Raw genomic sequence first — 15,694 nt, forward strand, 5'->3', positions numbered from 1 at the left:
TGTATCTCGGTCCGTTTACTTGAGAGTTTTTTGAAAACACGATAGTTCCTTGAAAAATGCAAGAGCTTATCTAGTACCTAGTGCAATTATTCCTGAATATGTAATTCTAGCGAACAAGAAATAGAGGGAGTGAAAGTGTTTTCTGGAAATTAGAAGGAACTTGGAATTAATGTGCAATATAAGTTAAAATAGAATTGCATCTGTGCCATACCAGCTGGAGTTTCTCAGATGCGCGTTTGCCAGGAAGTACAGTATCCTTTCTTGTTTGAGCTGGCAGCAGTTGTAAACCTCTAAGGAAGCAGAAAGAGAAGGCTATGAACTGTCAGTGTAAGGGGAACTCTCTCTAGTGCAATCACTAAAGTTTGACCTTTGTTTTAAGGGGGTTATTTGAGGCTTCCTTCCTTTCTATTTGCAAGTTCCTTTAACTCTGGTGGGTTTTTCCTCCACTAATCTTGCAGCATCCTTAATTTTGTGTACTCACAGAGAATATTTTTAAATCTGATACCAGTATCAATTGCCTCTGAAAGCTGGTATCTGTAATACATGACAGCCTACCAATCTCTTTCAACTGCTGAGAAGTTTGCTTTGAGATTTACTGTACCAAATGCTAATGTTGTTACCTTTAAATGACTTACCTTTGCATGTCTTTAAGTAGCACAAAGCAAGAAATATCACAGCAGGTCCTAGATGTTTTAACTCTCAAGGCACATTTTCCTGGGTGGAAGTAATTGCATTTCACCCCTCTATTAAATAGGAATATCTTGCCATTGTAGAGTAGTGGGGAAATATCTAATAGAATAAATGAATGGTCCCAGAATTAACTAACATGGATAAGTTTGGCTTTTTTGTTGGTTTGACATAGAAAGATACATGACTAAATTTGTCCCAAAAATAGAAAAAGAAATGTATTTTTATGATCATTGTTGCCATGCAGGCAAGCTGAAAAAAGTAAAGAAAAAGAGGAGGCGGGAAGAAGAACTCTCTTCGGAGGAGTCACCACGACACCACCATCACCAGACCAAAGTTTTTGCCAAGTTTTCTCATGATACACCACCACCTGGATCCAAGAAGAAGCATCTGTCTATTGAGCAGCTTAATGCACGTCGACGGAAAGTGTGGCTTAGCATTGTTAAAAAGGAGTTGCCAAAGGTGAGCCTGGCTAATGGCAGTAGATCAGTGATCATAGCAAGAAAGTGAAATAGAAAATTAACTTAGTGGAGAGCTGATACTTGGAAAAACAGAGTAAGTCAGTCCACATTTTTCCCGTGGTCATTAATGATTCTGGAATCTAGTTCTGATTGCTTATTACCAATGATACGTGAACAGATCGTGCAGTGCTTTGCCATCACTGTTCAATCTTTTTCAATGAAAAGTATGGTAAACTCTAGCAGGTACTCATACTAATGTACAGGATGGCAGCATGGAGCAAGCCACTATCTAGGCTTACATGAAGTTCAGGAAAGGAATGTCCCAATCATTACAGCATGCATGTTTTTCAAAACTTGTTTCTGAAATGGTCTAGGGAAAAGTGTTTGTGTAATTTGCGAGACAAGCTTGAGGCATGTTTGAAATAGAAAGCTGGGTTCACTGTTGCTAGTTCTCTGAGATGATCAGAGTAGACCTTAGAACCTGCTTTTTGGAATTCACAGTTAATAGACTTTGAATTCTAGGAAGTTTAAAACAAGTGATGACTGTATCATCCTTTATGAGCTTAAGAGCCAAACAAAGGTTATGTGTAGTGTCATAGACTATATTTTTTCAAAAGACTGATTTTGATCATGTGAAGAACATAGGATCTATGTTCATTTTTAGCATCTCTGGGTTACAGTGTAAAATGTTGTTTACTTCAGTGGTAACTGTGGAATAGGTGAACCCTGCTTTGCAATGATAGTAATTACAGAAACACTTAAGAAAAAGGAGGTGTTCTGCCTGCTTTCTTCAGGATATGGAATACATTCATGCATGCCTTCAATAATTTAAGGATGAAAAGCTGTTTCAGTTAAAATGAAGAATACTTGCAGTATTTATTCCAAATTATACAGTGGTGTGCATGGCTGAATGGTCTTTTAAAATACTATGCAGCGATTACCCTTTAACTAATTTAAAGATGGTATTCTTTTACAGGCATACAAACAGAAAGCTTCAGCTCGCAACCTTTTCCTAACCAACAGCAAAAAGGTAGGTGGTGTTTAGTTTTATACTGTTATTTGTACTGGATGCAATACGTGAACTGCAGTGTCTTTATGTTTCTTCTGTTTTTACAATACTGACTATACTAGCAGGGCAGTGTAGGAGAAAGCACTGTATAGAAGGTACTGGTCGTTTAGTATAAGGCTTTTCAATTTTTAGATGTGTCCTTCTGGCATATTTCATAAACAACAGATGAAACAAGTACTGTGAGTTTTTCTCATGCGTTTTTTCTGCTTTCGTAAGATTTACTTTGTGCATTTTAAATTTACTAATCTGTGATACTGTAAATTAGTGACTTTGGTACACTTTGACTTTTTAGCTGCCCATCTATCCACTGTCTAGAACTTTCTGGTTTAGCATTCATATTTAAAACAAAGGTGCTCTTGGAATATTAGGACCTGAGATGAAAAATAGAGGCGTTTTCTGTTTAAGTGATTGCAAAAGCAATTCATCTCATCAGAGTCTTCCCTGAGAAGTGGCACTGTTTGTAACTAGAAAGCTTCACTTACAAACACTTGGTAATAGCTTTCTGATCTTTTTTCAAGTGTTAACACTCAAGTGTCTGGTTCATTTCTATGGCTAATGAAAAGTTAATCAAGTATATGACTGAGAATTGTCAGAGACAAGGTGATGTAAGAAATTTTTTGTTCTGTATATATATTACCAAGAAAGGGCGCATTTTCTATGTAAGGGATGCAGAAAACAGGACCTGCTTGTGTATGTTTAAGAAATGTTCCGGTAGGTGGGTTCTCTTCTTTGGTCCCCCTTAGGTAGCAGATACTGGATTTCTTTGTGATCTCTGTCCAAATAACCTCTGAGTACTGTATTTGTAGGTATCATAAATTGCATTTTAGCAAGTAAGTGATCATGGAATCATTGGAAAAGACCTTTAAGATCATCAAGTTCAAACATCAAATGCAGCAGACGTAGAGATCTTGAAATTCCACTTTTTTTCGTTTTGTTTTATCATTTAAAACCTGTGTGTTAGAATTGTTGATATGAAAATTTTAGTGGAGGAAAAAGCCCCTGTCACAAATGTCAAACCCAGCAATTTTGACCATTATGGCAATGACAATAATTTACTTAGATTAGAACAAAAAATTACATTGTATTATGCTTCTTTGTGAAATGGTGGGAAAATTGTAGAATATCCCCTCACTTTTCTGTATATTAATGTGAATGGGATTGTGTTCCACCAACACTGCTATTGCAGCAGCCATATTAAAACCTGACAAAATAACCATGGAAAAGTGTCAAGAAATAGGTCAGAGTTTCAGGCAGGCCTTGAATTCTGTTCTCTTGAGTTCCTTTCAAGGGCCTACCCACCAGATCGGTCTTTTAAGTACTGTGCCATTGTGGTTTAAAGGTAAACTGGCAGGAGAAATGAACCCAACTCAGAAAGAGATTACAAGTCAGAGTTACAATTTAATAAAAAGTTTACAATAAATAAAATGATACAGAGAAAGAATTGGTTTTAACCCACAAACCCCAAAAGTATAACCCAGCACCCTGAGGCACAAACAGAATGGTGTTCATTTGCCCCTGTGCTGAGCACCACGTGGCCCCTCTGAGTCCAAAGTAAAGGGAAAGGAAAACCTGTTGGTGCAGATGATGGTCACAGTCTGGTCAAGAGTGGCACTCACAGTCCTGTCGAGGTTCTGGTCCTCCTCTGGATCCAATGAGTGGTACCAGAAGTTCCCAAACCCCAGGATTATATATGCTCAGATTCAGGTGGAAACACCCAGTACTGCCCCCAGGGCGAGGAGTTTCACAATGGGTGATTTACTCTGTGAGTCATGAGATATTTTTGGAATCTTTGATGGCCCATTAGCAGACATGACCCCTCAGGCTGGGTGTGAAGGTGCTAATGCCTCCCCCAGAAGGGTAGTTATCATGGCCAAGTCTTTCATGTGAAGAAAGGGACACCCTCCTATCTCACAGGGTCCTTTAACAACCAGCTTGTAGCCTCAGGGGTCAGGTGTGCCCTGGGTAGCTGCTGCCAACAATCCATTATTAACAACAGTTCATGAGAAATGACATAAAGGGTGTAGAATACACAGTTTGGGTTACACCCACACAGTGATAAACTGGTCCTGGCAGTTGTAACTAGGACAGCCATGCTGCAGCTGTCTTCAGATTTTGTCTTCTCCACCATCTCATGCTATTTTAGAAGCATTACTGCTGAGTGAAGTGTCACAGGTTATTCTCTTTTGAAGGATCAGACTTGGATATAATTAAATTCGATGAGAATTGCTTGCTTTCTTTAAAATCTGCCCATTTTACCAGTGTTCCCAAAATCTTGTTTCTCTCTAGCTTGCCCATCAGTGTATGAGGGAGGTACGTCGAGCTGCTATCCAAGCCCAGAAAAACTGTAAGGAAACTCTGCCACGAGCGCGTCGTCTTACCAAGGAGATGCTTCTCTATTGGAAAAAGTATGAAAAGGTGGAAAAAGAACATCGCAAACGAGCTGAGAAGGAGGCTCTGGAGCAGCGCAAGCTGGATGAGGAGATGAGAGAGGTACAGCAAAACCACACATTGCTGATAACTCATCTACTGAGGAGACAGACAAATTACCCTTTTTATTGTGTTCCTCTCATTCTTGCAAGTTCATAAGCATTTTGTGAAGGTTTCTGCTGACTTAGATTAATAGAGACAGCTTTTAACTGTAGCATTTTGTAGCCAGAGCCTAAGGGTGAACAGTTTCTGCAATGTCTTGCTGAATACTGAATCTCAAATAGTATCTCAACTGTATTACCTATTGATGTATTTCACATGTTCTATAATAATTCTCTTTACTAATGAGTAACAGAATATAAAGTCAGGTTGTCATGAGAGTAGTTTTTTACTGTTGAATTCTTTTACTGTAGACCACTAACATCCTGTTAATTTTTGTTGATATTTTAATTTTTCAATGTGAACAAAAGTTTTGAACTTTCTTTTATTAGATTATGGTGTTCTTTGCCATGATTATTGAATTTAATAGAAATTTAATTTACAACAATTTTATATTTCAATATAGATGTTTATGAAGATGGTCAGTGTTCCTAAGTTCAACTAGTAGCGTTTTGGTAGTGCAGTGATGTGCATAACATAATCTAGATAGATTAGTTGTTGACATATTAGTAGATGAAATTTTTTTCTTTAGTTATATTTTAAACATTAAACTCTTGTCCTTTTTATTTCCCTTTCATCTGTTTTTTGTAAATGCTCTTCTCTTAGGCTAAGAGACAGCAGCGAAAACTTAACTTCCTGATCACACAAACTGAATTATATGCCCATTTTATGAGTCGTAAACGAGATATTGGACATGATGGAATACAGGAGGAAATTCTACGCAAACTGGAAGACAGCTCTACCCAAAGGCAGATTGATATTGGTGGAGGAGTAGTGGTCAACATCACCCAGGAAGATTATGGTAAGCAACTCCTCCGCAGTCCTTTCCTTGCACTCTTTTGAAATTTACTGTACCCTCGCATGTTACCATGCAAACTTAACAATTTCAAGCACAAAATCCTTCTGTGTAAGAGGCACTACTGTAATTACTGAAATTTATCTGTGTATTTATTTGAGTGGTTACTGCTGCAGAGCTCTGACATGGTTATGTTGTTTTCAGATAGCAACTATTACAAGGCCCAAGCCCTGAAGAATGCTGAGGATGCTTACCAGATTCATCAGGCCCGGGTATGTTTTCTTGGATCCATGAAGTAAAAGAGAGAGCAAACTAATTGGTACAGGCCAGACAACAAGGATCTTTCATAGCAGCCAAGTCAAGCAGGTTTATTGAGTCCAGGGTGCCAGATTTGAATTTCATTCTATTTTCACTCTCTGTGCTAAATAAGTAGAAAACCAGAGTATAAAGATTTGGGCATAGGAACAGTCTCATTTTCTCCTAGTTTCTGGCAGGCATCCTGTGTCTTAATGAGAATTGTAAAGCATTGTACTAGACAGTTTCTTGATAAGTTAATATGTTCATCATCTTACGCATACTTTCCTGTTCCTGTTTAGACCAGATCATTTGATGAAGATGCAAAGGAGAGCCGGGCAGCAGCTCTGCGGGCTGCTAACAAGTCTGGTACGGGCTTTGGAGAGAGCTACAGTTTAGCAAACCCATCTATCCGAGCAGGAGAAGATATTCCACAGCCTACCATTTTCAATGGAAAACTGAAAGGTTACCAACTGAAAGGCATGAATTGGCTGGCCAATCTCTATGAGCAGGTATCTTAGTACCTCTTGCAAATTTCTGTAACTTGTAGGATTATTTAAATCATTAGAGTAACTTCGGCCAAAAGAATATACTGGTTTTTAAAACAGACTGCATGTAGTCAATTTGTAGTGTCTTTAGAAGAAAAGAAAATATTATATAGGCCACATACCAGTATTTTTGATTATGTAGGAAATAACTTTGACTGGGACATTGAGTTCAGTATTCTTTATGTGGGTTTTACAACTGTTTGTCACTTAGATCATACACTGGGGAGACTTTTGCTGCTCAGAGTTGCATACTGTTTCAGGCTTGGGTCAACTGGTGAACTGCAGGCAGTCTTATCCTTGTGAGTGTGCTCCTGTCACAGTGTGATCACCACGTGCGGAGAGGCTGAGGGAAAAAATCAGACAGGGAGAAGAATGAAAACAGAATTGAGATCAGTTATCTCTCAGCAGCAGCAGATGTTAGAGACAATGAAGTGTGTCAGAGTTGTTACAGTCGGCCTCTTCCCACTAAAGTCAGTGGCAACTGTTCTGCTAGTCCTTTATGGATTAAAAAGTAGTAAAGTGAAGGTGTTCTTTTATGGATCTTTTGCAGGGCATCAATGGCATCCTGGCAGATGAAATGGGTCTGGGTAAAACAGTACAAAGTATTGCTCTCCTTGCACATCTGGCAGAGGTAGGTGAATTGTAGCTTATTCCTGGGCAGTATGCTCTGTAGAAAATGCGTACTTTTCAGATGTTGAAAATGAATTCTAGATTATAAAGCTTCAGTGTCTTAAAAGGCACTTTACACTTTGTTTTCAGGTGGAACTTTTGAAATAGTTGTGTGTGTGTGTGTATGTCTGTATAAATAAAACAGAATTTTTATTTATTCACAGAGTGGTATCTTTTCACTTGCACTGCATGTGAAAGCCTTGTGAGAGAACAAGTTGTACACCTGGTGGTTCACTGAGTTTTACAGATCAGAGTGCCCAAATTCTGAGCTTCATGTCAATAAGCTTGGATTTCCATATTTCAGTGGGTTTTTTTAGGAAGCGTAGTGATTCTTCTGTGCTGGGGCAGACAAGCAAAGCAAAACAGAACAAGTAACAGGAGCTTATTTCTTCATGTAGAAATAAATACATTTATTAAAAAAGTCTTCTTTGCAATTCAGTCACTTCCCTTAAACAGGAGATATCAACAAAGTAACACTAAAAGCAAAATTATCTGCACTAGTGACCAAATGACAATTGTTTGCATTTATGTTCCTTTTGGTACCAGGACAGTGGTATTATTGGGCAAAGTACTGTAAGGGTGTGCAGAGCTGGAGGTTTTTTGAGTTCATCTGTATACAAGGAGTAACATAAACTTGTGTCCCTGTTGCACTGCAACTTGAGATTTTTTAGAAGGTTACAGAGGGCATTATTTTTTCTCTCCCTTGTGCAGGCCAGTTTGTAAGTGCTAATATATTAATGGATCAACTCAGTTACTCACCAGACAGTATTGTAATGTGTGATGTGGTGGAGCAAAGCTTTCCAATACCCCCTGAAGTTCTTTTCCTCATCAAAATGACAGGGGCTGTTAGTAACATGAAGGTGGCAACTCTCAGAAACAAAGGAGTTTGTTCTGGGAAAAACTTTGCTGTTATGAAATAAGTCTTGATTAAACATTAGATCTGCTCTATTTGATTTTGTATCACCCTGCTGTGCTGACTGAGTTTTGCTATGTTGCATGTAGTTCCCTCTTGTGTAGCTACTGCCATTTAGGAATTGTAAAGCTGTGTCAAACCATCTCTGTATCCTTTCACCTCAAGTTTTTTCTTTTTTTAATCTTATTTTATATGTGTGTATTCCAGAGAGAGAACATCTGGGGACCTTTTTTAATAATTTCTCCTGCCTCTACTCTGAACAACTGGCACCAGGAATTTGCCAGATTTGTACCTAAATTTAAGGTAATAAGCACATGCAAAGAAGTTATTTCTGTTTTCTCAAAAGCAAACAATTTTGTTCTGAGTTCTCTGCCACATCTGGATGCTTAATCACCTTGGACTTTGAAACTGTGTAACGAGCCCGACACTGATATTTTTTTCTATCACCTTTTTTTTTTCTGGAGCGTTTGATTATCTAAGGGTTAAAAATGTGTGTAGTCAGATTTGCTTGTAGTAAATCACAGCAAATTCATTTCTTCAGGTCCATGGCAGAATATGTGACCTAAAAGACAAATGACTTTTCCCTCAGTCTGATTTTTTTACAAACATCCTTATTTCAGAACTGTAGGAAGAATATTAAGTTAAAGGTACTTTGGAACTTGTCAGTTGAAGTTGCGAGACTTTCACCGTTTCAGAAGTCGCCATTTCCCCGTCAGTCATAGCTGCCTGTAGTCCTTCCATCAGGCAGCAGATGGCAGTAAAATGTTATTAACTGGTGACAGGAGTCGGTGCTCTCCAAAGATCTGACCAGGGTAATAGGACCCATGAAATTTTGAGCTATAAATGGTGTAACAAATTTCTCTTGCAGTAGTGATTATTTTAAAAATTCTTATGTTACATACATCCAGGCCAGCTGTTTTAACTTTATCTCAGGTTTTGGAGGTCAGAAAACCAACAGGACAATGGAGGATGTTAAACAGAACAACAAGCCCTCTAGTCCTCCAGGTTTAACTGTAGCAGTTGAGAGCAAACCTCTTTCTGCCATAATCTAAGTAGGATTTTTAAGTTTTAGATAAACCTGACTAGAAGGTGTAACGTGCATTTTCAGATTCTTAGCACAGCTTCATCAGGCCACAGGTTTAATTTCCTTTCTTGTTGTTTTGGAGAATGAGATCTGTCTTTGTAATTTTGTAGAATAGTGGGTATGAAATTCTGGAGCAGGTGTCTTTATTTGAAAATATTGTCTTTCTATTTTTTTTGCTGTTCCAGGTGCTACCTTATTGGGGAAATCCCCATGATAGAAAGGTGATCAGGAAGTTCTGGAGTCAGGTAATATCTCCATAACCATGTGTTTTGACCATCTTTCTTTGTGCAGAGTAAACCAGAAACTGTTACTCACATCACCAAGCTACATGATGTGGGGATAGATTGTTCTATTTCATCATTCCTGTAGTAGCATTTTCATTAAGTAATGAGATAGTGCTGAAGAGCAATTCAACGCAGTGTGGAGTTTAGCTGAAGAAACTAGAGCTCTGTAAATGAAGCAGGAAGTTTCAGTGTCAAGGACTGTTTATTCTGTTTGAGTAACCTAACTTAGGATGGCCTAATCCAGAATTCCTGCAGGCCTGTCAGATTGTTCGTGATTTAACAACATTTTGTAGGGTTCAATGCCCAGGTCTTGTCTCACACATTGAGAAGCATCTAAAATTGTTCAGGGACTAATGGGCTGAAGTTCAGGTCTACCAATTGAATAACTGTGCTGTAATTAATTTTAAAAGTCAGCTGGGGAAAATGCAGTAATAATGAGAAAAGACTGTAAAACAGAAGTCTGAAATTGCAGTGAACTCTGGACAATGTAGCTGCATTATGTGGACATTTATTTCTCCTTTTGTGGTTATAGAAAACATTGTATACTCAGGATGCTCCTTTCCATGTGGTAATTACCAGTTATCAGCTGGTAGTACAGGATGTGAAGTATTTCCAGCGAGTGAAGTGGCAGTACATGGTGCTGGATGAAGCGCAAGCACTCAAAAGTAGCTCCAGGTAATAAACTAACTGGAAAAAAGTCTTCTCTCTGTACCAACCTCTTGGAGGAATATCAAGAGAACATAAATTGATAGAAGATAAAACTGACACACATAACACTTGTGAAGTATATAATCTAGTTTAGTATCTGTATAACTCTCTGACGGGATTGATCCATAAGGGTTTTTGTATTTAGATTTTTCTTTTCTAAATATGTAAAATGTTGTTAAAAAGTAATTGTGGAGCAGAAACTTGTATGGAGTACAGGGCAGTTAAACAAAACAGTGTGAAATATTGTGTACTTTCTTTCCTGACTGCTCACAGAAGTCTGCCTGGTGAATGGTCTGTAGTGTTTAGCATATATTGCTTATATTGGCTTCATTAAATGCATTATTTTGATTCCTTATTCAGTGGCACTTCCAGACATGAATGAAGGTCAGAACCCTGTGAATACTGTTGGCTGCAATGAAGCCCAATCTGTGTCATAAGACTCTATGCCAGAAAGTTTTCTGTTTGTTTCCAAGTAATGGATTTGTCCGTCTTTACTTTTGTAACTGCTTTCCCATAACCTTTGTCCAAGTTGCCACTGTACAAAGTAAGCTGAAGACTGCTTTAGGTGCAGGCTCCTTCTGACAAAATCTGTCTCCAGCATTCTTTGGAAAGCACTGTTTTAAGAGGATTGTAATGCATAGCTCAGCAGTCCTGCCACAGCAGCCCATACACAGGAAGTCCTGTTGTAAAGTCTAAAAAATGCATGACATTCTGATTCAAAATAACTGTTTCTTTTGGGAGATTAATTATTCTGATTATTAGATTTTAGTAATATCCAAGCATTTGTTTTAAAAATGTGTAAAAAGAAACTTAGAAAAATAAAATAATGTATTTTTTTTCATTAGTAGAAGGCTACTTCTTCCTGTAGTTGTCTTTTGAAAGACTGGGGAACAGCTGTAATAGTGTTATCCAGTGATCTCCAAAAATCATTTGGGAAACTCACTGGAAGCAATTGGTCTTGAAAGACCTTATTTTCATATCCTTTTACGGCAGTTTTAATGGGTTTTCTTACTTTTATTTATCAGTGTTCGGTGGAAGATCCTACTACAGTTCCAGTGTCGAAACAGATTGTTGTTGACTGGGACCCCAATCCAGAACACGATGGCTGAGGTATGTAGGAGCTCACAAGAGTGGACTTCTTTATAACAAGAATGCATACTAAATATATGTGAATAGTTGAGAAACCTGGTTTATTTGTGTGATTGTGAGATCATGCTTGTACCAAACCACTGACAAGCAAACATGGGATCGGCTCCGAGAGGGAAAAATCTGGACACTTGCCACACATTCAAATAAAAATAAAACTAAAGATATTTGAAGTAATACTTCAATTACAGGGTGAAATCTAATTCTAGTGACTTTTCCTTCTGTTGACTGAAATAGTTCTGCTGTGTTTGTCCCTGTTTTCTGATGGGGTTTTGTTAAGTTGATAAATGTCTGACATTTTTCAGGGGAGGGGAGAAGAGAATGCAGCTGGGCTTTTGTTTCATTTCACCATGTCGTGTGATCTAGTAAAGTAATTTTGCTCATGAAGAGCTGCAAGGGTTTGGGATCCCCAATTACCATGTCCACAGTAGGATGACTTTTGCTGACCCAGTGTTTTCTCCTCTTAGCTGTGGGCCCTGCTGCATTTTATCATGCCAACACTATTTGATTCCCATGAAGAGTTCAATGAGTGGTTTTCTAAGGACATAGAGAGCCATGCAGAGAACAAATCTGCCATTGATGAGAGTGAGTTCAATGTATAACTGCTGTGATTTTAATATTAAAAATGTGTTTCTTTTTCCAAGTAATAATGGATAAATGTCCTCATTTTTTATATGAGAAATGGCATAAAGTAGAGGGTGCATAGTGGAATTGGAACATTATTAGATTGTTGCTTGTAGTTTATGTCCAAGTTTGTGTTTCTGACTGTAATGTAGCATGTGTAATGACTGGAAAAATATGTAGTGCAAATGTTGATTTGCTGCTTGTCTTCAGTCCTCTTCCTTACTAAGCACAGAAGAACAAATATATTAAGGTTTTTTAAGTTTCTACAGAGCTCATTATATTGGAGATCTCCCGATTGTGTTACAAGCTCTAGACATAATGTGACACAAAGCACTAAATATGTTTTGAGCTCCAGAAGAAAAGCATAAAAAAATCTTCACGGTAAATTTTAGGCATTAGTTTTGTAGGAAAATCTGATCAGGCAAAAGAGCTTGTTTGTGATTGTAGTAGAACAGATCACTGTTGTCACAAAAGCAAAGCTTTAAGAATTTTCAAAACCCCAGAACTTTGTTTTTACAAAGATTATTGTAAAGACTGCAAATGTATGTCAATGCAATATGACCTGTTGTTGTGATGCTATAATTTGTGGGGAGCAAGACTTAAAATTGTATTGATCTCTTTTCATGAATTAGCAATGGCTCATCAGAAACTTTCTTCAGTAATAGTGATAAATGTAAGACCATATTGTTCAGCCTAGAGGAATACAGAGCACGTAAAATGCTTTACAAGTTTTTCTTTTGAAGTATTTCTTCAGATTCATGGGCTAAACAGAATAGCACAGCACTCATTTAAAAAAAAAGCAAAATCAACAGGGAAATACTCAACTCTGTGCTGTGAGAACTCATACGTAAAGAAATGGCATATGGAAGGACATGTCTGAGCAGTAAGGTACTTAATTTGTGGTAAAACACTGTATCATTTTCTTTCTTAATGAAGTAATTGCTCTTTCTTTCCCCTTCCCTATATTTCAGACCAGCTATCCCGCTTGCACATGATCCTGAAGCCTTTCATGTTGAGAAGAATCAAGAAGGATGTGGAAAATGAATTGTCAGATAAGGTGAGAAAAAGTATTTATCTGGAAGGAGTATCACAAATGTATTGTCATAACTCTGTTCTCTAATCTGGTTTATGCAAACTCGTTTTTCAGTCTGCATACCTGAAATTTGATTGTAGACTTTTCACAGACCTTCAGTTTCTGGCACTGCATCCCAGCAATGTCATTAGATGTGGATGTAACTGAAGAACTCCTAATTAATAAATTTTTCTTCTAGGGAAAACATTTTATTAACAATTACAAACAAAAGATCTTTAAGCCTGGTTAAATTGACAGAAATATCACTAATGGCAGTGAAGGAGATTGATACAGCATCGATTGGATGATAAACATTTCCAGTTGCCTTTGTGAAAGATTTGTCATGGGTTCAGGATTTTTTTTTGCTTGCCAGTACAGAGTGATAAATACATAGTGGCAACATCATACTCTTCTCTCTTGTTAGTCCTTTATTTCACATGGATGTTATGGATGCAATACTGAATGATCCTGCAGTTAACAGTCTCCAGATTTTGGGACCACTGGTTAAGAGACCTCTGCTTTGTTCTGATGTAGTTATTAATTTCAACAGACGTCCACAGATACTGTTGTTACGTGTTGCACCTGTCATTGTTGTGGGCTTCTGACACTCAGAATCACAGGCTCTCAGTGGGTAGCATTTTAACCTACAGTAGAATTGAAGTCAGATTTTAGACTGATCAACTGCAGGTGTGGTGTTTTCACAGCTTCTTAAGAATCTACCAGTTTACTTGGTTGTGTTCACATACTTCTAAAGGTTTGTCTCCTACATTATTACCCAAGCCTTCCAAAACACACTTACTGGTTAAGTCCTTCCTAGGTTGGATCCTGAAATACAGATCTGAATGCAACTGTCCACAGAAGTCTTTTTTGAGATAGTTATGTTTTCCTTAAGATATATTTCTCTCAGCTTCTTGTATACTGATATCATCACCCTTCATTTCAAAGGTATAAAAGGCTAAATTTCCATTATTTTGCAGATTGAAATTCTTATGTACTGCCAGCAGACAAGCCGACAGAAGCTCTTGTACCAAGCTCTCAAAAACAAAATCTCTATTGATGACCTCCTGCAGTCATCAATGGGCACTACTCAGCAAGCACAGACCACCACTAGTAGTCTCATGAATCTAGTTATGCAGTTCAGGAAGGTAAGGCTATTTTAATAATTTTTGAAAAGTATAATCATTCATTAGCACAGAACTAAGATACGGCTTCTAGAAAACACCATTTAAAAAGTAATTCTGGCATAGGCAAGCAAATTTGCATGTAGTTCAGTTGTCTCTTGGATGTAGTGTAGCATGATGTTGGGAGTAGAAGAGCTTTAGCCAGATGGCACATGGAGCTGCTAACTGGTTTGGTTACAAATTGGTTGATGAAGGAAGCCATTCACATGGGAAGAAGAGGCAATAGCTGTTATTTGAAGAGGAAAAGATAGGATGCCATATTCAAATTTGAGCAGATACACTAAAATAGCCATGCAATATTAATAGTGATTTTTTAGTGATCAATAGTAATAGTTGATTTGGGATGTAAGTGCTGCATTGGACTAAACAGTTGCTCCCAGCATTTCACATGCTCTCTTTCTTACAGGTCTGCAATCACCCAGAGCTGTTTGAGCGACAAGAAACTTGGTCTCCATTTCATGTCTTCCTAAAGCCATACCAGATTTCCAAGTTCATCTACCGGCATGGACAGATCAGGGTCTTTAACCACTCACGAGACAGGCAAGCCTATTCCACTTCCTCTCCAGCTTAGCATATTTAGTATTAAGACTTATCTTAGCTTTGTAAGTGCTAATTAACTGCCTTCTTAAATTACAGGGCTGAGTGGTGCATTTGCTGGTTTTGTCTTGGTAATTTAGCTGTTAAACGTCTGATATTGATGCTCTTTTTTTGGTGGAATCCTAATCACAGAATATCCCTTTGATTGAATGAGAAAGCCAGGAAAAGGAATTTAAAGTTGTTGCTGATGATGTGTAATAGAATTAAGCTTTAAAAGAATTCTTAAAACCAAACAAGTCTACTTGGTTTCCCTTCAGTGAGTTTAAATATGCAAGGGAGCTATCAGTATATGTCTGTTCTGACATGGCATATATATCATGAGCTGCTGCTAGTGCCTTGACAGCTTTTAATGCTTACTTTGGATGAGTAGAATCTGCCCAAGTGCAGTTTGCTATTGTCTCCAATTGCAGCAATGCTTGATTAATTTTGTTTGCATTCAGTTATGAAAATACTCAGGGAAGAGATGAGAAAGACACATATGAAGGCAAGACTAACTGTCCTAATATGTGTGATGGAGTTCAGGACAGTGGTGTCTCAGTGTCAAATAAGCAGCAGTGCATGAGACTGATGATGCTTTTCTCCCATGGCCCTGCAATTCCTGGTATCCAGAGTGCTGAAATACTTAGAGTGAAGAATGAATGGTTACTCTGTATCTTGTGCTGATCACAGGATTGAACATTTTGTGTATTAACACCTTCTCAGTGTTTTGTTTGATTTTGTTTCTTTCATTTTCAGGTGGTTGCGGGTTTTACTTTCACCATTTGCACCAGACCACATCCAGCAGTCTCTCTTCCATAGGAAGGGTAGGTTTACAGTCCTGGGAAGCAAGTTGGGTTGCACACTGGCATGTGATGTTGAAGTATATCTTATTCAGGGGGAAGGACTGAGAGGCCAGATTTAGTTAGACCTCTGAGATAATCTGACCAAAACTTGTTTTTTATTAGCATTTGTGCTTGTACATGTATTTCCTCACTG

General features: G+C 38.0%; 1 protein-coding gene across 2 annotated transcripts in view; it reads left to right on the forward strand.

The window, feature by feature from the left end:
• The window catches only part of INO80 (INO80 complex ATPase subunit), a 60,766-nt gene that overhangs the window by 13,757 nt on the left and 31,315 nt on the right, over window positions 1–15,694 (forward strand). For both annotated transcript variants that reach the window (XM_071558414.1, XM_071558413.1), the window contains 16 exons: window positions 935–1,149; window positions 2,125–2,178; window positions 4,504–4,707; window positions 5,410–5,605; window positions 5,804–5,871; window positions 6,196–6,405; window positions 6,992–7,072; window positions 8,231–8,326; window positions 9,293–9,352; window positions 9,924–10,066; window positions 11,125–11,209; window positions 11,713–11,830; window positions 12,841–12,926; window positions 13,919–14,086; window positions 14,529–14,662; window positions 15,455–15,522. In XM_071558414.1, the coding sequence (XP_071414515.1) occupies window positions 935–1,149; window positions 2,125–2,178; window positions 4,504–4,707; window positions 5,410–5,605; window positions 5,804–5,871; window positions 6,196–6,405; window positions 6,992–7,072; window positions 8,231–8,326; window positions 9,293–9,352; window positions 9,924–10,066; window positions 11,125–11,209; window positions 11,713–11,830; window positions 12,841–12,926; window positions 13,919–14,086; window positions 14,529–14,662; window positions 15,455–15,522 (1,986 nt within the window). The remainder of the gene's footprint in view (window positions 1–934; window positions 1,150–2,124; window positions 2,179–4,503; window positions 4,708–5,409; window positions 5,606–5,803; window positions 5,872–6,195; window positions 6,406–6,991; window positions 7,073–8,230; window positions 8,327–9,292; window positions 9,353–9,923; window positions 10,067–11,124; window positions 11,210–11,712; window positions 11,831–12,840; window positions 12,927–13,918; window positions 14,087–14,528; window positions 14,663–15,454; window positions 15,523–15,694) is intronic.

Source organism: Pithys albifrons, chromosome 6, assembly GCF_047495875.1.
Source record: "Pithys albifrons albifrons isolate INPA30051 chromosome 6, PitAlb_v1, whole genome shotgun sequence".
Lineage (NCBI taxonomy): Eukaryota > Metazoa > Chordata > Aves > Passeriformes > Thamnophilidae > Pithys > Pithys albifrons.